Here is a 22641-nt window from a genome sequence, read left to right as displayed (position 1 = left end):
AGAAAAAGCGCTGAGATGCAGGAAATGTCACTCCTGGTTGTGTTGAGCACTTCTAATTTATCCATTTTGCAGCTCAGGTAGTGAGCTTTTGTCAGACATGGAGTGTTGTTAGAAATCTCACATGATCTAGCAGAGAAAAGTGTCAGAACAATCCCCACTTTGCCATCAGGTCGGAGCACTTTGAGAGGCAGAAAAGGAGTTGGATGCCGTCACATAAAATTCACTGCTCAGGAATGTGAAACGACAAAGAGGTGAGGATATTCAGCTGATGAGGAATTGTCAGGTAAATGCAACCTTTACAGGAAAAATGATGTTAAAGTCAGTAAACAAAAAAATGGGAACACCAATTTAGTGGGCTGCCAGGCACAGTGCCATCTGGAAGACAGGCATGAGGCCAACTGGAAGACATTAAGTCATGAGTGTCATCAACCATAACAATCATGTCACTATCAAAGCAAGCCTGTTCATTGTATAAGTGACTAAAATGGCAGAGGGACAGTCCTGGGCACCAAAACATTATGAAATTAATTAAGGTTTCATGTTTAAATAGCCGTTTAAAAAAAAAAGCTCTCTTATTTCAAAAGAACAATCACGCTTACATCAAAAAAAGAATTGAGTGTGTCCACTTTTAAAGTGCAGTTAAATCAGTTTATTCACATGATAATACAGTAAATTGAATTTTCAATTCAACTTGACACATTTTGAAAAAAAAACAAATGCTTTTATTTAACACAAAAGCACACCAAATAAGAAAAAACATAGAACACTAAGGGTTGTGTTTACCCTTAGCAAAAAGTATTACACTTGAAGTTTATTTTATTAAAAAATACTTGAGTATAAGTGCAGCACATATACTATAGACGATGTTCGTATAGTGTAGAAAGTATACTAACTAATACTTATCCAGACTAAAAGGTAAACTTCAAGTAAACTGCCTCACTTTAATATAGACTCAGGACCAAGTTACAGAGTCACTAAATACATTTTGCACGTTCCATGAATGAAATCTCAGTCTTTAACCCTTGTGATATCCTAGGCACTTTAACGTTGGGAGTTGGGTCATCTAGACCAGTGGTCCCCAACCTTTTTGTCACCGCGGACCGGTACAACGCAAGGCACGTTTACCACGGACCGGTGGGGGATGGGGGGTTGAGGTGCAACGCAAGGTGTGTATCACGGGAAGTTTGGTGTCGCGACTTTGGCGTGCGTTAAGTGTGACGGATGTAACAGAGACAATCCGGTCACTTTTCAAAATAACACGTTTTTTTCGAAAAAAAAACAATAAAATGGAAATTATTTTATCTTTCTGTGCGTCCCGGTGCCAAAATTTCCCGCAGCCCGGTACCGGTCCGCGGCCCGGTGGTTGGGGACCACTGATCTAGACCCACTAGACAGTGTGCTGAACCTTTCTTCTTCAATGATTTGTGATCTTCACTGGTGTCCATGAATTACAGGAAATCCTCTCCACCTTTATCCACCTTTGTCATGGTAGGGAGAACACGTTAATGTAAGGGTGGGGTCATCTAAGATAGCACAAGGGTTAAGTATGTCTCGCATTCGTCGTTTTGAGCAAATGTCTACCTAGGGTTTCTGCTGACTGGCCTTTACGTGAATTTGGTTTTGAGTTTTTTATACGCAAATATTATGCAAATATTGTGCAAATCGTATGCAATTGTGAGTGATTTTTTTAGAGATGCATACGAAAATGTGTGGTTTTCCATGACTGTTCCACGTATGTGTAACGGATTTTTTACACATGACCCACTGATATATAAATTTTATATTGTGTATATGGCACACGTATCATGTTAAAATAACACAATTGACGCACAAATCACAAATGAATTGCAAATACAGAGCAAAATAATCATGCACGGTTCATGTTCTAAATGTATGTGTTCTTTGCATGTTTTATTTGTACTTCTACATCTACATCTCCATTATTAGTCTGACTCAATGAGGCAGACCGATTGCAATATAAACCGGACGCACCGTACTGCTCAGTGGAAACAAGGCTTAAAATACACTACTTTTTGCTTAAAAAAGGGATAAAAGAATTACAAAATTTGCATGTGAGTTGGATTAAACTGCTCAGGGATTGAATTCCACCTAACTTCTCTTTTTTTTTAAACACAATGTGGACTCGCTGCTTGCATTTCATTGATCAGCTGTTGCCCACTGCATCGATTAGGTAACAGTTAGTGTGTCAATTACCTGCACTTCTAACTTAAATGGAAGAATTGAATATATGTTTTAATTTTTTAATGTAAAAGTAATGTTTTTACAGTCTTAGATCTGGATGGAATATTGTTTTCTATGAGCTGCTGCACTTTTTTGTAAATTTGTTTACATTCACTGGTGGAGCTTTGGATATTTTTCATCATTCTTACATTTCTAAGTTGTGAATGTGCTGAGCACCTTGCTTTTTTATATTAGATACATTCAGATGCAATTAAAACCACTTCTTTGGGATTAAAATGATGTAATGCTTGACATGGGCATTGATTTTTTTCTTTTTTTTACCCAAGACAGGCAGTTGTTGGTGAGCTGGCATTTTTTAACAGAGTTCAAAGTGAATTAAATTACTCCTGCATTGTGAAAACAGTAGCTAAAAGAGTCTTGAGTATGTATTGGCGCAGTCTGACTAATCCCTGATCCATAAGAGCCTTTATTGATTTGTATAGTTAAGCAGTGCATCAGTAATACAAACCCAATAAACAGCACACACAGCGGACAACATCAAATTGAACAAGACATAATTACAGTAGTCTGTGCATCCAGTGATGCACCACGCATGACAACATTTTTAAAAAATGCTTTCTGGAGCATCGAAGCTTGATTTTCCTCCTCTTCATCAATTACCAGTTGCACTCTGAACACACTGACATTGATGAACCCAATAAATGGAAGAATGGGGAAAAAAAAGACCAAATTCTTTAGGAAGAAGGATTGCAAATCAAAGATGACGCTGAAATAATGGGCCATAATTGAGGAGTTAGAAGGTTTAAAAATCAAACATGGTAATTACAGGGTTTGGCCTTCCCAGAAATATTGGGACCATGACAGAAATTCCTTTATTGTTGAAAACTACATGTAAAGATAATAGTAAAGTTACATAATGAGGGGAAAAAAGGTAAATGCCCTCTTATTATTGGGAAGCTTAATGGGCTCTCTCTATCTAGCTAAATGAATCAGGGTACTGCTCATCTCTCTGAATTGATGATATTTTGGCAGGTCGGTAAGCATTTATTCCTGAGGGCAGGCTACATAGCATAGGTTATTTTAAAAATACATTGCTTCCTCACTCAGCACACAATACGGTAATAGAGAAATAATGAGTCTCATGGTTGTGAGATTTTGTATTACATTTTTATTTGATTACTCAGCTGAAACAATCCACCTCAGTTTTCTCATTAGTTTTATGTTGGAGCTCAAAAAGATATAATTTTATGATCCAACATTAATTTTTACCTAAAATGAATAAAACTGAGCAAGGGAAACTTTTGGAAAGAAAAGAACCACCCTGGTATTTGGTCCTTTCCTTTAAGTATCTCTTTTTATGTTTCCTCTAGGCCTGCTTTAGGTTTGTGTAACTTGTTTACAAAAAATAATGTCTTCCTGCTGTACAGCTTCATAGAATTTCTTTTTCTCCTTTTGCACACTGAAAGTTCAGTTATTTTTTTAAACTTCTCCTAAATTTTAACTAATGTTATTACTTTTGAGGAAAAAAGGTACTACAGCACTTTAACATCCTCAAAATCTTGACCCAATTTGTCTTTGTCATTTACAGGACGATCTTCAGATGACCTCATGGAACTAAATTCCCGAGTCCTACTGTTGTTGGTCGTGCTGCTGCACTGTGGTCCTGCTAAAGGCAGTATCCTGTACCGAGTCCAGGAGGAGCAGCCTCCAAACACCCTTATTGGTAGTTTGGCAGCAGACCATGGACTGCCAGATTCAGGTCACCTCTACAAGCTAGAGGTCGGTGCCCCTTATCTTCGTGTCGATGGAAAAACGGGAGACATTTTCACCACGGAGATTCCCATAGACAGAGAGACCCTGAGGGACTGTCGGTCCCTTGTTAAGGGCAAGCCCTGCTATCTGGAGTTTGAAGTATCTGTGACAGATCTGTTACAAAACCCGAGCCCCCGACTTATTGAAGGACGCATTGAAGTACAAGACATTAATGACAACACCCCACAATTTCCCTTGTCTGTGCTCACCATCTCTGTCCCAGAGAACACAATCATGGGGGCATTATTCTCCATCCCTCTGGCTACAGACAGGGACTCAGAAAGGAATGGAGTTGCTGACTATGCGCTGACTGCAGGGCCAGATGCAGCCACCTTATTTGGTTTACAAGTGGCTGATGACAGGGGAGGGAAGCTCCCACAACTCATCGTCCTTGGCAACCTAGATCGGGAGCTAAAAGATTCTTATGACCTCACCATCAAAGCAGTGGATGGCGGGAACCCTCAGCGCTACAGCCAAGCTTTGCTTAGAGTAGTAGTGACGGATGCCAATGACAACTCTCCCAAGTTTGAACACCCCTCGTATGAGGCAGAAGTTTCAGAAAACAGTCCAGTGGGCCACTCTGTACTGCAGGTAAGAGTAGAAATATGAATGCATGCTTACACCATTATCATCCTTTTAGATGCAGTTCTTGTAACAATATTATAGTTTACGGTATCTTTCAGAAAATGTGGTTTGATAGTGTAGGTGTAAAATAAAAATAAAGAGCAGTTTCATCTTTCAAAAACTTGTTTCTAAACATAATGTGTTGAACTATTTATTTCAAAATCAACAAGTATTGAAAAACATTTAAATGTTGGATCAAACCCAACAAACTGGTTAAAATGTATCCCTTTAACCAGCGTCTATGTTTGCATTTCAGGTCAAAGCAGATGACTCCGACATGGGCCCTAATGGAGAAATTGAATACTCTCTTCACCAAGCAGTAGACCCTGTGCCAAAACTCCTACGGATTGATAGGACTACTGGAATTATCTATGTAAAAGGACCACTCGACAGAGAAGAAATAAACAGCCTTTCCTTTTACGTGGTAGCAAGGGATAAGGGTCCTCAACCTAAAAGCTCCAAGACATTCGTAACCATTGAAGTGACGGATCAAAACGACAATGCCCCGGCTGTGGAGATTCGTGGGATTGGTCTTGTGACTCACAGTGAAGGGATAGCCAATATTTCAGAAGACATGCCAGTGGGGACAGCTGTTGCTTTGGTGCAAGTGTCTGACAAAGACGAAGGTGAGAATGCTGTGGTCACTTGTGTTGTAGCAGGAGACGTGCCTTTTCAGCTGCGCCCTGCCAGCGACTCAACCAGTGACAACAAAAGAAAATATTTCTTACAAACTACCACTCCTCTTGACTATGAAAGAGTCAAAGAATACAGAGTGGAAATCGTTGCTGTGGATTCAGGAAACCCAGCACTCTCCAGTACAAATTCCTTAAAAGTGCAGGTGACTGATGTAAATGATAACTCTCCAGTGTTTTCCCCTACCATTTTTGAGGTTGACTTTGCTGAAGAAAACCAACCAGGGGAAACAATTTTGGATGTTACAGCCACAGATGCTGACAGTGGCACTAATGCTGAACTGTTTTACAACATTGTTGGGGACTCATATATCAAAGGTTTGTTTGAAATTGACCCAAACACAGGGGAAGTAAAAGCCCGAACCCCACTCGACCGGGAACATAAAGAAAGATATGAGTTTCGTGTCACTGCAGCAGATAAAGGTTCACCAGTTCATAAAGGAACAGCAACTGTGGTGATAAAAGTCCTTGACTGCAATGACAATGACCCCAAGTTCATGCTTAGTGGCTACAGCTTTTCAGTTCTAGAAAACATGCCTCCTCTCAGTCCTGTTGGCATGGTAACAGTCCTGGATATGGATAAAGGGGAGAATGCTCACGTTCACCTCTCTGTTGAACCCGATGGAGGGAAGTTTGTGGTTCAAAATGGAACAGGTACCATTCTCTCAAGCATCTCATTTGACCGGGAAAAAGAAAGTAGTTATACATTCCGTCTCAAAGCGGTGGATGGTGGAGAACCACCCAGGTCTTCATATGTTGGTGTTACCATTAATGTTCTGGATGAAAATGACAACGATCCTGTGGTCACTAAACCTTCAAATTCCTCCTTTAGACAGTTGTCACCTGTAGCTTCTCCAGATAGTCATGTTGACGTAGTAGAGGCAGAGGACTTGGACAGTGGGCCGAATGCAGATCTGGTCTTCAGTATTGCTGGGGGAAACCCATACCAACTCTTTCGCATCTCGCCCTCTAGTGGAGAGATCACATTGGCAAAGGAGATGACCCGCAAGCATGGTGGACTACATCGTCTCGTGGTGCGAGTGAGTGACCGGGGCAAGCCTCCACGCCATGCCACAGCCCTAGTTCACATTTATGTCAATGAAACCATCTCAAATGTCAGCTTAGTGGAAGCCTTGGTTGGACACAGTCTGTACACTCCCTTGGACAGAGACATTGCTGGTGACCCTGAAAGCAGTTTTGCTGCACAGCGTAGTAACATTTTGTTTGGAAGTCTTGCTGGAGTGGCGGGTGTTGTCATTTTGATCTTGGCAGTTGTATTTATTCGCCATCGTATTCAAAGGGAAACAAAGAGTGGCTACCAAGCTGGCAAAAAAGAAACAAAAGACTTATATGCACCAAAGCAGGCACCGAAAAATGCCAAGGGCAAACGAGGAAAAAAGGGCAAACTTCACAAGTCCCCAAAACCGCTGGGGGAAGAAGAAGAGGTCAGCCTTCAAAAAAGTCTCAAGTTTAACCTTGATGGAGTCAGCGACAGCCCCAGGATACACCTTCCCTTAACATATTCACCGGGAAGCCCTGACATAGGGAGACACTACCGCTCCAACTCACCTTTACCATCCATCCAGTTGCAAGCCCAATCACCCTCAGGCTCTCAGAAGCACCAGGCGGTCCAGGATCTTCCTGCTACCAACACTTTTGTTGGAACCGGAGGAGACGACAACTCAACCGGCTCAGACCAGTACTCTGACTACAGCTACAAGACCAGCCAATCCAAGTATAACAACAAACAGGTAAGGTAAATCACAGCAAATCTAGCTGCAGTGACAATGCTCACTGGTGTGCTGCATCATATGGTAATACAGGGAAGTTTTAGTACTCGCATACACCATTCCTGTTGTGTAAAGTAACTTTTTAAAGACATTTTAAAGCTTAAAGAAAACTCTCACTTTGCACTATGCAAGTCAGTCACAGTAATTTTCTGCAATTTTCTGAGAAAAATAATTTTTCAGTAACGTGAATGGAATTTGTTGTCATAGTGCCATTATTCAGGATTGTAAAATGGAGGATTGAACTTCAACATTTACTGCAGATTTTATTCCTTTTTTTATTTTCTATTTTATTCACTGCAGAACTGTTCAGATTATAAGGCTTCAGAGTGAAAGAGGACGTCTACTTCAACTTCTAACTCATATAAATTGACTAGATTGAGATAAAATTTTATTTTTGTTCTTGTAGCTGAAAATTTAAAGACTCACTCAGATGAATCACAAGCTTTTGGTGTTTTAAACATGTTCTTGTAGCATTTTTTTTTATAATCCTCCAATGGAGGATTTGGAGACAAGTGTTCAATGTGAATGTGCTTTACAAATTAAGCAGATAAGATAAAAGAAAAAGTCAACACTGTCACTTTGATTGCAACCATAGTGACATACCGTTTCCCTTCTCTATAACTTGTCTGGTGTTAATGTTAAAATTGAAGACAAGAGTATTTTGTCCATTTGTCAATCAACCAAGATTGCCTGTCAAATTCTTTTAATTTATTTCTTTATTTTTGGTGGCTAGTTGGTAGTGGAGTCAATCCGGCAAGGTCCATTTCTCTGTTAGTTCTTTCCGCTCTCCTGCCTGACCTCCAGTGCTCTGATCTCTGCAGGTCACTTTTTCTTATCTCTTTGCTCCTTATGCTCTTATCTCCTCTTATCTGTACAACATTTGGCAAGACTCAAATCGCCATGAAAACAGAAATATTATTAGACTCAGAGGGGATTAGATGGAGGGAAAAAAATACAGAGTCTGGGGATAAAAAAAACTAGTAAAAAAAACAAAAACTAGTGTGTCTCAGGATTTTTGTACCATTTGCAAAAGTGTGAATATGCATGTTGGACTAGACAAGTTTAAAAGTGCATTTTTTGTGAAGAAAGGGATTAGGCTTCTACTATTATCCTTAAATAGTTTAACTTGCAATATAATGCAGAAGAAAAAAAATGTCCAGATGTCTTGATCCCCCCCATTTAGACCTCTAAGCTTAAGTTGTTGAAACCGATCCGCCACTTTTCCATTTATTAGAGTACTTATTCATAACGAGTGAGTCAAAAGAGAAAGACAAAACATCCTGTGTCAATTAGAGGTAAAATCTGCTTCATTTAAATTCAAAGATCTTCAAGCTCCTAGCGTAGGGCCTGCCACAACAAACAAGTCACAGATACATGCTGTGATTAGCAACCTAAACATGCCTGATGCCTCTGAACTACACTGAGAAATATTTATTTATGATTTATGCAGCAGCGAGATCTGAGAGTGCTGTATTCGTGTTGCCACAGTGGCATTCAAAGATGGTCATTATTTTGTTCTGAAACTATTTGGCACTGGTGCACGCAGTTTATTTTCATCCGGCAGGAGTTGACACGGGCTTTCAAGATGCTTCCCACGTCACGGTGTCACTGGTAAAACAGTTTGACACTCCCGAAGGCTTTGCAGATAATGTTTGTCACATGAAAATTAGCAAAAATAGAAGGGAAGCATGTAGCTGAGTTCTAAACACGTGTAGGTGACACATCTTCAGAGCCAGCCTCACACTTGACTGGTTGGTAGTTTCAGCAGATGCTGGCTGACAGCTTAGGTGATCACAAGCTTTTTTTGGGTGGAGTCTGTTCAGAGAACAGTCACTGCCGTTCTGTTGACCGACAGCAAAAAGGACCAAAGTGACTGCAAGCCACAGGGCGTGTCTGGATTTCTGTGTGTTGTGCCAATCTGGGGATTTTGCACGTTATATCACTGCTGAGTGGAAGTGCGCTAATTGTAAGCTAAGCACTTGTCAGCTCTGCATATGAGCTTTCTCAATGTGATGCAAAAACGCTCTCGATTGATTGATAGACTGCGTAAAAACACGCACAGATGCTAAAGCTGATGTGACATACCTCAGCAGATGTTGTCTCATGTATGGCATCCCCTCTCACATCAGGAAGAACAGATTGGCCAAAATATATAATTAAAGTAAAAGCCAAGTTATGTGACAGATGCAGAGTAGTGCTGTTGCTTTAATTAACTGTGCTGCTCTGCACAACCAATGACACCCTTTTTTTCAGAATATGGTCAGGTATCCCAGGCTCTTGTTTTATCTAATCTTATCTAAAAGGTTGTGCATTCACAAATACAGATTGGGGAAAAAACGGATTATAAAGTTGAATTTAATGCAACAAAACTTTTTATCAGCTTGCCTGAATGAATCTATAGACATTTGTACAAATTATTTTACAACCACATGTATTTCTTTAAATCTTTAACAGAGAAAATCCATTTTGGACATTTATTCCCCTGCATATATTTTGATAAAAGTCTGAAGCTCAGTTGTGGAATACATAAACATCGTATGCACAAGGAAGGCTCATTGAAGATTCCAGCGCTCCAACAGATGTTTTAAGATGTCCTAATTAGATCACAGTCCTATCTGAGCATGTCTCAGCTATATGTGGAAAGCACTTCTTTGTTTTGTCTCCCCACACTAGGCGCTGGTGCTGCCATCAATTTAGAAACATTTTGATCTTCTCCCAAGACTCCATGGAGAAATTCTCAGCCCTTTAATTGCTTCAGATTAACCCAATCAGGCACAGAGTTTTTGGAATGCATTTCCAGGGACGTAATCTTATGGCTTTCAACTGACATATTTCTTCAGAGGAGAATTGGGGAGCGTGGACATAAAATAAAATGAAATAAAAATAAAATAAAGCCATCTTTTGTCGTGTACTTGTGCCAACATGCCAAAATAAAACACAAAAAACAAACAAACAAGAAAGTCACTTTGAAGACATTTGCCTGTTCAGTATCTTTACAACCACAAGTGTAAGCAGTGCTTTTAATGTACTGTACATGTGTGGAACCAATGAAATTCAGCACCATGGACAGAGCTTCCTTTGCCAACTGTTCCAATGCCTCTGTGCAAATTGAGTAGCTCTGCATTATGTGCATACAGACAGATGATATGCTTGTGTGAGGCAAATAAAGGAGAATCCATTCCTTTGTTGTCCTTTTTTTAAGAAGAAAAACTGTTTGTGATTGCAGTAATTGCTAATTATGTCTTCAAAGTCTTACATCAAAAATATGCTTTAGTGTAAGACTTAAAATCCCGCTAAAGAAAAGAAAAATGTAACTTGCTCACATAAAAGGTGCTTTGGCTCAGCTGGAATTTCAACAGAGACCCTTAAAGTTGCTTTCATTCTGTTTGGACCTGTTTGAGTAATATTGTAATTAAAGTGGGGACACTGGGAATTTTCCTCAGGGTCTTGGCAAGTTAGACTATTCTCAGGTGTATCCCTTATTTTTTGTTATTGAGCCCGGACAGAAAAAGGGGATTTCAAAGGAATAAATATGCATTACTAAACCTTGGATTGAAAAAATGTATACTGTAAAGTCCGTTTATGAGCTGTGTAGGACAATTTTGGTAGAGTTTATGATTCGTTATTACAGAGTATTTCATTTTTGTCATGAATATGTGCATGCCTTGATTTTTTTATTTTATTTTTTTACAAAATTAGAGAAAAGGCAACTTTAAAGGTCACCGAAAAACAAGGATGACCCCCTCCAGTCCATCTGGTGTCCCCTGAAACACTTAACTTAGTTGCAATTTGCATTCTACCTCCATTTTGACCTTTCATTTGAGTTTTAGCAGCAGAGTGGCTCATTTTTAATTTGTTGATTCAGTTTTTTTCTTTTCTTGATTTGCATAGCCGACCAGAAAGGTTTTAAATTTAATTAGGTTTAATAAAGTGTTTATTACTGTTGGATTAACCAACAGTCACAGAAGATTAGAGTGCTTTGTGCGGCTGCAATTTTTGCATGTGGAAAACAAACATTGTTTGTGCATTGTTCTTGTTTGCCCTCTCAGCTCCCTCAAATGTGTGATTTTTCATGACGGTTGCTGAAGAAACCGGTGACTCACCTTAGCCGTTACGGCCGATAATTAGCCCTGTTGGGTCCTCAAAGCTGACACCTTTCTTCACCCTGCACTTAATGAGAGATTAACATTTGAACAAAAGTGGGTGCTGCCAAATATGAGTTGTCATTTGGTATACAGTGTTCATCCTTAATGGAAAAGCTGTAAATTCTCCACGCACAAAAAAAAACAAAACAATAAAAAATATTTTATTCTTTTAAAATAAATGAGCATGACTCTCCTCGGGGTCTATGGTTACCTATAGCATATCCGGTGGATCCTTTGAGCAGAGTGAGTCAGTGTGATTCTTAATTAACCCGCTTCTTTGTTAAGCAGGGCCCACACTTTGTGAACTTTAGGCATCCCTTTGAGCTGGGATTAGCCCAATTTAGTTCAATACAGCTGTTTGAAGTCAGCAGAGGTGTATTTCAGACAAGGCCGGAGGCTAAATTTGCAGTTGTTCTACAAGAATGTGACACATCGTTCCCTCGTACTTGTGCTCAAGACTAGTGGAACTTAGAAATCATTGAAGACATGTCATCTACATTTCAGGCAGGAGTAGCGTAAGCACAGATCGCAGCTGACTTATTTTCCCTATCCTTTTCCATTCCCTTTTCCAGCATGCCTTCCAGTATTTTTCAGATGACACACTCATAGCTCTTTATGCAGCACATGTTTGCCCTGGCTGATTACCCAGAAAAGGAAGGCCAGAAGGAAAATGAAGTAATGCCGGAGTAATTTACCCTGCCCATACTGCATGTTTTCTGCTTACTGTTTTATAGTAGCAAAGTGTGATTCAGTAGATTGTGTTGGCTTTACATTCGTACTGAGTAATTGTGGTGCATTGTTTCCCTTTTTCAGGGCTGCCTTCTAAACGTTTGCCCATACAGCACACGCCTTGGTTTACTAAGCCATTTAAATACAGCCTATATTCAACTAAAAATTTTAGGGAAAGGAAGGATTAGGGAAAGAGATGTGGATTGTCTCTTTGGGGGCTCAGATCATGTGACGTTCGGGCCATAATGTTGGGCTGCGTGATCCATCATCAAGGCCACGGTGTATCAATTGCAGTCACAGAGATGACATGAGCAGATCTGAGCAGGAAGCTAGCACAGGTTTGAGTTATTTTTAACTTGGAGACGGCTGCAGAAGAAGGCAAGGAACGTGTAATGTAATGTACACAGGGTGCATTTTCACCGCTGTGCCTCTTATGTCATGTCCCTTTCCTCCCACGTCCTCCGATAAATACTGTCGGCTCCAGAGTGCGCCTGGATCATACTTTTAACATTCAGGTAACTGTCACTGGAGGTTGAACTCAAACGCAGACACCGGCGGGGGAAATCATTGCAGCCTTATTGCCCTCAACAAGCATTGTGATTCAAACACACAGGGGCAGAGTATGTAGACACCGGCAGATAAAGATAACAGAGGCAACAGAAACAGATCTTGTGCAGCGCGGTCAATGACAAATATAGAATGCCACAAAAGGACTTCCTAAAGTGCTGAAGTCTGCATCTGTTTATCCAAACATATATAACGCTGCACACTGCTTCCACTTTGTTAGGCGTGGAGTTCCACTCATCCTCACACAGTGGCAGAAAGTAAAGCCGTCAGAGCTCTTTCATTTTATTGTGCAGGCGCCTTGCATTAAAATACAGTGTGCTTTTCATTTAATTTTGTTTAGGATGGGTGAACATAAAGGCTCCGCTAGCAACATCCCCCTAACAACAGTAATAAAATTAAAGCATCTGAAAATGTTCTTCATGCATCCTGAAACGATTTGGCGGTAAATTACACAGGAAAATATGCTGACAAAGACATTTTTTCGTATGTATAATGTCACCTTTAAAAAAGACAGGAGAGGAGAAAGTCTTGACAACTCCTTTTGGTGTTTGCAGCACTGTGGAACCTCGTTTCAGAGACTTGTCGCTTCTAAAATGGGACATTATGGGAAGGTTGCCACCTCTATGATTTACTTTACATGCACCATGGACAAGGAGACATTTTCAAAGAAAAGAAATTGGGTTATGAAGCTGTCAGAATGATGTCCCTAATAATCTCAAGGCTAAATTTAACTTGTCTTGGAATTTGCTTGTTGTGGGTGCAGCTGTTTTACTGAAATTGGAAATTATGAGTTGGGAACAAAAGACCACAAGTGAGTTTTTATCTATATACATATTTAAAGTAATTGTACATACAAACCTATTTTAGAAAAAGTCAGCATTAAACTTGAATTTACTTTTAATAAATTTTTTTAATCCCTTTTTATTACGACAGAGTATTAAGGCCGTCAGAAAAATGTATAAATAAATAAATAAAGTCCTACAACATTGTAATGAAATAAGAAAAAGGCCATACATTTATGATAACTTTTTTAAATTTAGGAGATTAAAGTCAGAATTATGAGTAAGAGTAAATATTTTACAATAATGGAGTTATAATTTCATAAGTAAGAGGCTATTCATTTTAAATTTTATAAATTTACGACTTGTTTAGGACTTTATTCTCATAAAATTAATACTTTTTCTTTTAAGGTATTGAGTTTATTTTAGTAGTACATTATCTTTTTTTGTACTTTAATCGCATAGAATTATGACTTTTTCTCATACATTTGACTTAATTCTAATAAAATTAAGACTATTACTTATCATTTTCAATTTTTTTCTTGAAAAATACCACTTTTTTCTTGTAAATTTACGATAATTTCTTACAAAACATTTTTTCATTATTTTACAACTTCATGCTTTTAAATTTATATATTTTTCTGTTTATGGTGGCCCTAATACTGTGATGTTTGTTAACAGTAAACCTTTATAAAAATAAAAACAAAATAGCCACTTTTAAATAATTTGTAGAACTGATCTATAAATGAATAATAGATAATAATGTAGCTGCTTTAATATATCACACTTACTATAGAAAAATATCAATAATGTTAGGATTTTTAAACTGTTTCTTCATTTTTCTCTAAATCAAAATTTGTTCCTCTTTAAAGATTTTTTTCTGCACAATCATTTAGATTTCTGTCTAACCATATCTTCCAAATAGCTTAGAAAAATGCAATTTTTTTACATTTAATTAAATAGCAGAACTACAAAAAGTGTATTAAGAAATCTGGATGTAGGAAATTTCTGTTACTCTTTATCAAAGTTAATAATGAAATCAGAAACCATGTCTTTTTTATGTGTACTTTTAGAAGGAGAAAAAATTTGATTAGGTACATACAATCACTACACACTTTTTTTTTAAATAAATATTTCCCAAGCTAACTGAACATACTAGGAACCAGATAAAAAAAAAAAAAAACACTTGTAAATAATAATAATAATAATACCAATAGTATGAGCTTTAGTGAAATGTCTTTATGGTTCTGTTCATATCAATTGGCTTTCACAGGAATGGGATGCCTCTCCATCCCAGTGCATCTCTATCTTCTTTGGTAATTTTTCCTTGGAAACGGACAGGATTATGCTGAACCCAAATTTTTCTGACATAATTTCATTACCCGTCCTCTCTAATTTTAACTAGTTATCCTACTGGGTAAATAAAACAGACAGTAAAATCCTTTACCTCCACCCATTTGCATCTTCACTGCTGTATCTGCTTATTGCCATTAAAAATAGTGCAAAGCCAGTGGAAATTGTTGCCAACATTTTTCATAAAGCATCTGCAGCCATTCTTTGAAGTGGGCTATCATGGCAGGATGGAGAAAGTGTGCCTTACCTTGAGTTAAAGTAGACAGAGACGGATGTCAGCTTTGCAATCTGGCTCTGCACACTTTGAAAGATGGCACAGCTCAATAATCAAGGTTTATGCGGGAACACTGGATGCATACATCACCTGCTACATTCAGCGCAGCTACAACTTCTTGGCACCATCCAGATGCCCCGGTGCTGCTGCTGTCTGTCTGTTTCATGCAGGCTTTTAAAATCCAGGACATTTTAATTAGACAAAGACCAATCAACAGTCAAAACTTTCATCTCTTATGACTTCTGCTTGAAGCTTTTCAGGCTCATTATTTTACATATTTCTGGTTCTACACACTAACACCAAAAAGTTACCTCTGTTCTTGGTTTTTAAGTAATAAATTAAAATAAAATAGCATAAAATGAACAAACTAAACCAATGAAATCCATGTTCAATCTAAAATTGAACATTGCACATCTGGCAGAAACTGACATTTACAGTGCTCAAATAGAGAAAACATGTTTAATTTATGCAGAGATTTCTCTGTAAGGTGTTAAAATAACAAATAACAATGTTTTTTGTGCAACAGAAAACATACCTGTACACCATATTTCTATTTTAGTGGCAACAATTTACAATTGTCATGTTTCTTTTGTTTTTGTTTTTTTGGCATTTTCACATTCTCCCTGCAGTGCTTCTCAGCATTTCTTTTCAGTAAAAAGCCTCAAAGCTTTGACTCGAGTATCTAAATACAGCATACCATGTTTTTTTAGACAGTGGTACCATGATAGAACTTGACCTATCCAAGACTGCAATGAAACTTGTGTTTTTGTTCTTTTGAGCATGTTATTGTGGCATTTTTCTGATGATGGAGGACGCATTTATAGAAAGTCTATGCAGATCGTTGTAAATCAGAGCAGACAAATATTGTATTCGCTACGTATAAAATACACTGGCAGGGCCGCTGCTCTGCTTCATTTTGATGTCTGGCTCAAAACTATATAGCTGGAAACCTACACTATTTTTGTTGCACCACTAATGTTAGGTTGGGAGTGTGAAGGGGCTGTGAGCTAGCAGGTGAGTGTGTAAACAGAGAGCCCTCAGCAAAGGGGTGCAGGGTTGCCTCTTGGCGAATCTTCCTGCCCATAACCCAGAGGCACATTTCTAATGAACTGCTGTCCTAGAAATTTACACAAGTTTAGTTTTGGCAAAAAATGACATAATCATCAACAAAAGACCTCTCAGAAATATTTTACAAGAGAGCAAAATATGATCAGAGCGGGTCTTAAACAGATACTTCTACAGTCTTTCCTACTATATATTTGCTGCATTGCGCATTAAAAAAGTTTTAATATGCAAAACTTGTAAAATGATGAAAAAAAGTTTTATAAGAAATTGTCGTAAATTACTTGTTTAAGCAAACACTTTTAAACACGTATTCAGCCTTCAGAAAGCCAGTGGGAAAAAAATAATAATAATAAAACAAAAGTTTTAAGGTGTTTCAGATGGAAACAAATCTATCCAGGATGCTCCTGATTGAACCATCTAAGCAGACAAATGATAAACATGTTAGAGGGTAGAAAAGACCTCAGAATTGCAAATGGCTTCAATTATCAGGTCGTTGTAAGGAATGAATTAAGGATTGATTTCCTTTGTGCCTTAGTCTTGGACTGAGGTGTCAGATTTGCCTCTTTGAGATTGAGATTTGGAGGAAGCGTTGGTGAAGAATTGACATTAGTTATCACAAGTTAACACCTGAGTTATCAGTTTCTGCACTCTTATATCGTATTTAAGCCCAGCTGCAAAGACAAAATTCCTAAAGTATTGACACTTATACCAAGGTCTGAATTTGGACTTGTCAATATGCTCCACCATCTAAGGGTTAGTCACATGCACCCATATGGGGGGGGGGGGGGGGGGGGGGGGTTGATCCGTACAAGTGCTGCAGGTTTTTGGGTTGTCCGGGCCAGTAGAAGGTCATAGAGGGGAGCGGCCATGTCTTAAGGGGAGCACTGGTGTGTCTTCCGGTTTCCTTGAGGTTCGTGGTGCCACCTTCCTTAAATATGGAATGTACCATGGTTTTCTGTGTGGTAAATCTATTTGTAAAGATATTTGCTTGAGAATTACTCAGTTTTCACACATTTTACGTAGTTTATACACAAAAGTTATGTAAATCTTATACAATGGGGATTTTTGCAAGATGCATTCGCGAATTTGTGGCTTTTCACGACTGTTCCGCGTATGTCTAAAAACTATTCATGCATGTATATGGCACACATATCAAATTTAAATTATGTAATAGAGTCACTAATGAATTGCATATAAACAGTCCAATAATCCCACACAGTTCATGTTCTACACTGATTTATGTGATGTGTCAGTGGTTTTTCGTACTTCTTCCTTGGTTTTAGCGTGTTTCATTCGTGGTACATCTATGACAATTAAAACCACAACTTTTCTCACTTTTTCCACATATTTTCACGTTGTATGACCAATTCTCATCAATCCAATATGCAAAAAAATGTACGTAGAGGCTGTGTGACATAGCCATAAGATCTAAAAATCTCATACCTGCGTGCCCTAAAACAGGTTAGCCCATTTTTCACCCAAAGCCAGTTTGTATTCACCCATAGGGGCAGTTCTGACTCAGGCATACATTGTGTTGTTTTGGCAGATTTAGTTGGTGTTACTGAGAGGTAAGGTCCTCCTCATAAAAGAAACATCCGAACAGATCGTTAAAAATATATATGAATGAGTGTTGAAAATCTCAATCTATTATCTGCAAATATCATTGTCCGTGTATAAATTAAATGCGTAATATTGTCATTTAAAAGGAAAAACTATTTTATTCATAATGCAGGCTTTAGTGTAGTTAATAGGGAAATTGTGTTTAATAATGTAACATTACAGTATTTTAAGGGCTTGTAGATCTGGGAATACATTTCTGTACGATTGTAACTGAACCTTCTGCACTGCTGGTCCTGCTAAGCTCAAGCCCTCCAGCTCTGCTGAGTTGCTTCTTGATGCAGAAGGAAAATTATTAAAATGATGCTCAGTTATTTAAAAGTGATGGTCTCTAAGTATCGATCACGTTTTGATAAAATGTCAGTGGTTTTCAATGAGTCGTTTTCATTTTTCCACAGGTTCATATACGTTTGGCTACATGACGCAACCACAATCTGTGGTTTCTTTAAAATAAATGGGTAACGCTTTATAATAGGTGTCCTTAATAAACTATTTATAAGACATTAACAAGCACTTTTAATGTTGTAGTAAGCTGCTTATAAAGACATTTATTAGCAGTTGTAAATGTCTTACAACTGACTCACAAGTTCAAATAAGCTGCTTATAAACACATTAAAGGACTCATTAATAAACTATTTATAAGACATGAACAAGCACTAGAAAGGTTGTATTAAGCTGCTTATAAACACATTTATAAGCAGTTGTAATTGTCCTTAATAAACTATTTATAAGACATTAACAAGAACTTTTAATGTTGTATTAAGCTGCTTATAAAGATATCTATTAGCAGTTGTAAATTTCTTACAACTGACTTACAAGTTCAAATAAGAGACTTATAAACACAGTAAAAGACTCATTAATAAACTATTTATAAGACATGAACAAGCACTAGTAATGTTGTATTAAGCTGCTTATAAAGACATCTATTAATCCTTCATAAAATGCCTTATGAGATAATAACAGTGCTGCTATTAACAGTTTATTAAGTGTTTTGCAGCCCCCCAATCTAAAGCGTGATCAAATAGGGGTTCATATTCACAAGCCATTTATAAACTGCTTGTATGGGATTAATAAATATATTTACAGTGTTCTTATTAACAGTTTATTAAGTGTTTTGCAGCCCCCCAATCTAAAGCGTGATCAAATAGGGGTTCATATTCACAAGCCATTTATAAACTGCTTGTATGGGATTAATAAATATATTTACAGGTCCCATGTTAAGTGGACTTACATTTTCTTAAGTCCAGCTGCTATGACTTAACCTCAAAACTACACCACCTGGATAAATGAGAACCTTTACTGACAGTTTGAGTGTTTTGCAGCCTCCTAAAGTGTGGGCTATGTTTTGCCACAAACAAAAGCAAAGTACAGAATATGAAAAATGCCCTTTATAACATTAACCAAAGCCACAAACATATAACAACTCTAACACATCACAACAACATTGTGGATAACATTTTAAACTTTCAACAAACTTTAAAAAAAAAAAAATCAATATCTGCCCTTCCCAAGGGGCAGTAACTGTCCACTTTTTTTAAAAGTGTTGATTGTGTCTTCAATTTGTGAATTTGCATCAATTGTGTCGATGCAAGCTTTTGTAAAGTCGCTAAGTTTCTTTTTGGGATTGTGAAACTGTTTTAGCTCGGAGTACTTCTGTGGGGCTGCAATGGCAAGTTCTGCCACCGCAGCACTGCACACAACGGTGTTCCGATCTACTCCCACTTTTCTGAATGCTGCAGTTAATGTTTGTCCTTTGTTGAAGGCCTTGAGGACCTTTCTGTAACGCTCCACCACCTCATCTGGGACACGTGCTGAAACATAGAAAGGATGGTCAAGCAATGTTTTGAAATTGTGTACTCTGCATGTTTGCATGACATATATTAATTATCAAACATATATGTTCCTGATTTGATGGTCTAAAACTCTCTGTGTGCTGCCCCCTAGAGGTTAAAACAAGGTACTAAAGTTGAATTTTACGATTGGTCTATTTATGTCTATGTCCCATGTCAATTCAGAGCATTCGTGTCATACTTTACATCTCCAGCATATAAAAGCCCTGCCCATCTTAGATTGTGTAACGGTCGGACGTGAAAGTTAGACAACAGTTGTTAAGTGTAATTGTCATTTAATCCAGAAAACTCTGTCCTGGTGATGGGATTTGGAATGAACTTTCACTCAGGATTCTTTGCTACTATGTTAGCTTCATTTTATCACTCATACATGGTTCTGCAAACCCTCAGCTGTGCAAGCAGCCCCACTGTTGGGCATTGCTGAGGTCAGTATCACTCCCCATACTAAATAGGCAGTGTGAGTGTAACCAACCCTCGCCCCGCCACTTTTTTTCCCCATTTTTTAAATCCGGGCTGGGAGTGGAGTCTCCAACTGTCCTGTTGTGTTACCCTTTAATGGAATACACATCTCATCATTTTTATATGTTAACTATCTATACCTGTCACATTTGGGTTTCTGTCTATGTTATTACCTCTCTGTAAGGGGACACACCATAGCAATTATTTCTCAAGAAAAATTGAAAATCTGAAGTTACCTCTTCTGACATGTTTGCGGGCTTTGATTTGTCTCTTCTTTCCACTCTTGCCTCTTTTTTTCTTCTTTTTTGGTGTTCCCTTCTTCTTCTTTCCATTCTTCTTCTTCTTCTTCTTCTTCTTCTTCTTCTTCTCTTCATCTGAAGATGAAGACTCAGACGAAGAGTCAGATGAAGAATTGCTGCATGAAGAGTCACTCGAGTCTGAAGAACTGCTTGATGTACTTGCAGATGAACTTGACTGAACTTGGGAAGTTTTTTGTTGTTTCCCATGCAGCATTATGTCATTTGTGGAGGCTTGTGGAGGATGTTTTGCTGCAGAACAAAAATATAATTGTTGCAACCCAAAAGCACAGTGTAATTTTTAAGCTACTACTTTTATTAAGAAAAGGCAACAACACTACTTGTAGTATGTGGTGTTGCTTGCACATACCTAGCTGTTCTTTCAGAAAATCTTTTTCTGCTGACAGCTCTTTGATGAGCTCCTCCTGCCTCTGAATTTTTTCTGTCAGCTTTTTGATTTGTTGTTGCTGTTGTTTTGTTACAAGCTGGGCAGTAGGTGACACTTCAGCCTGATCTGTTAGGGGGAAAAAAATAAAAGTTTATCATTTAAAAGACTATTTGGGATTGGTAGACAACATTAAAACAACATTTTGAAGAATACATTTTGTGTTTTGCAAATATTAAGTAACATTCTTATGGTACAATTTTTAAGGGATGGTCAGCGCCAAACACACAAATCTGTATGACTGCTTCACGATCTCACTCAGATTTTTACGATGAAGGAAGTCAAGATAAGTGGGAGATTTTCCTAAAAAATCCTCCATGGCGTACATTGCAGTCAGCTTTGTTTTTAACTAGGACACATCAGAAAGTGCTCCGCAGCTCTGTGTCAAACTGGACAAGGCTGCGTGTGACTTCCTGAAACTTATGTCCAATCAAAAGGTCCGAATACCGTGACGTTGTCTTAGCCTGCTAGAAGTGCGTGCTGCAGCAGTTTTTATTTCGACTGAACTTGAGAAATCCGCGATGGGAGGGTTAGGGTTAGTGAAATGTTAATACAATAGTACATATTTCACCATTAATTTTGTGACATTATATGGGAAGCCGAGCTTCCCTTGCAGTCTTAAAGAAATCGCCACTGGTTTAAACGCTCCAATGTGAAAATACGTCTGTCTGAAAGCAGCATAACCGTTAGGGGTGTAACGATACGCTAAAATCTCATTTCGGTTTGATTCAGAGTTTCTTGGGGCTCGGTTCGATACGTTTCGGTTTGGTACTGATGTTTAACAAATCTGCCTGATATGAACTGATATTTTATAAAGTATTATCTTATTGTTATTTATTGTGTGTGTTTTTCTCCCTTGGGAGATTAATAAAGCTTTAATTCATATATTTTGGTATTTTTACTGTACAAAAAGCCAGAAAATAATTTCTTGCAAAATGCATTTATTGGTTTTATATAAGAATAAATAAAATTGACCTCTCTAGGGGATCTGCTTAATAAAATAAGAAAAACTATTAGCTGCCAGGAACTAAAAACTTTGAATAATTAATACTGGCATGAAAAATTAACTTGCACATTTATTTTCTTGTAGACTGAAACAGTCGGGTCATGCCGTTTTAAGAGCATTAACAGATCTATTCTGTGGCATACACTATCTTTGAGTAACGATGTCAACACAACAGAGCATTCCCCACAGGAGAGCGTAAGCTAAGCATTAGCCATCCTGATCCTGTGGACATGCGCACTGTCACCTCCATCACCTGATAGCTGTTGAAGCTGAAGTGCAATGACGTTTTTGGCCGTGGAAGGCGGATCTTCCTTCGGGGTTCACTTACCCGTGTGGACTTATTGCAGTTCTCCATAACTGAGCTACACAAACTAAACGCGCGGTCACAGAAACTGTTGCGCTGCGCGCGACAACCTCTGCCCCCCCCCCCCCCCCCCCGCCCCCTTTCCTACAGGCGCGCGAGTGCAGAAACCAGTGAGAGTCTCGGTGGAATACCACGAATAACATTAGTTCCGCCTCAACGCAAAGTTAATACATTTGCGGGGAAAAAATAAACAAACGGAAACGGTACGAACGTGAACCGAACCGAAAGTGCCGTACCGAAACGTTTCGGTCCAACTACGTGTACCGTTACACCCCTAATAACACGTCATAAACAAAATAAATATTAATGGACTGACCCATTTTGAGTTATTTGACAAAATATAATTAAAACACGATTCAGCTATTTTAGGTCTTCAGAGAAGGACTTGACATATTTGTTTGTAGCTTACCAGGGAGACGTGCTTCATCTGTTTGCTTCCTCTTCATACTTTTCTTCAGCTCGGGCGACTTAGCCCTTCCAGCTCCAGAGCGGGTGTACATGCGGCTTCGGACTTGTGGGACAGACACAGTGGATAACTATAGCGAGCAGCAAACTCTTACTAAGCTTAGCAA

At 38.4% G+C, this 22641-nt stretch overlaps 2 protein-coding genes across 2 annotated transcripts in view; one reads left to right on the top strand and one right to left on the bottom strand.

Moving 5' to 3' along the window:
* The window catches only part of pcdh1a (protocadherin 1a), a 126481-nt gene that overhangs the window by 8546 nt on the left and 95294 nt on the right, over positions 1 to 22641 (top strand). Inside the window, exons 2-3 of the mRNA XM_011483680.4 lie at positions 3791 to 4605; positions 4895 to 7081. Of these exons, the coding sequence (XP_011481982.1) occupies positions 3811 to 4605; positions 4895 to 7081 (2982 nt within the window). The 5' untranslated portion in view covers positions 3791 to 3810. The remainder of the gene's footprint in view (positions 1 to 3790; positions 4606 to 4894; positions 7082 to 22641) is intronic.
* On the bottom strand, positions 19028 to 22616 carry LOC110016400 (uncharacterized). The gene is made up of 4 exons (XM_023962317.2): positions 22479 to 22616; positions 20625 to 20768; positions 20195 to 20506; positions 19028 to 19460 (listed from the first exon to the last, which is right to left on the bottom strand). Exons 1-4 carry the CDS (start codon positions 22567 to 22569, stop codon positions 19141 to 19143), a joined length of 867 nt encoding a protein of 288 aa, XP_023818085.1. The 5' UTR covers positions 22570 to 22616; the 3' UTR covers positions 19028 to 19140.

The sequence above is a fragment of the Oryzias latipes genome, chromosome 14 (assembly GCF_053564925.1).
Source record: "Oryzias latipes strain Hd-rR chromosome 14, Olatipes_Hd-rR_3.1".
NCBI lineage: Eukaryota > Metazoa > Chordata > Actinopteri > Beloniformes > Adrianichthyidae > Oryzias > Oryzias latipes.
This window is presented reverse-complemented; position numbering and strand designations above follow the sequence as displayed.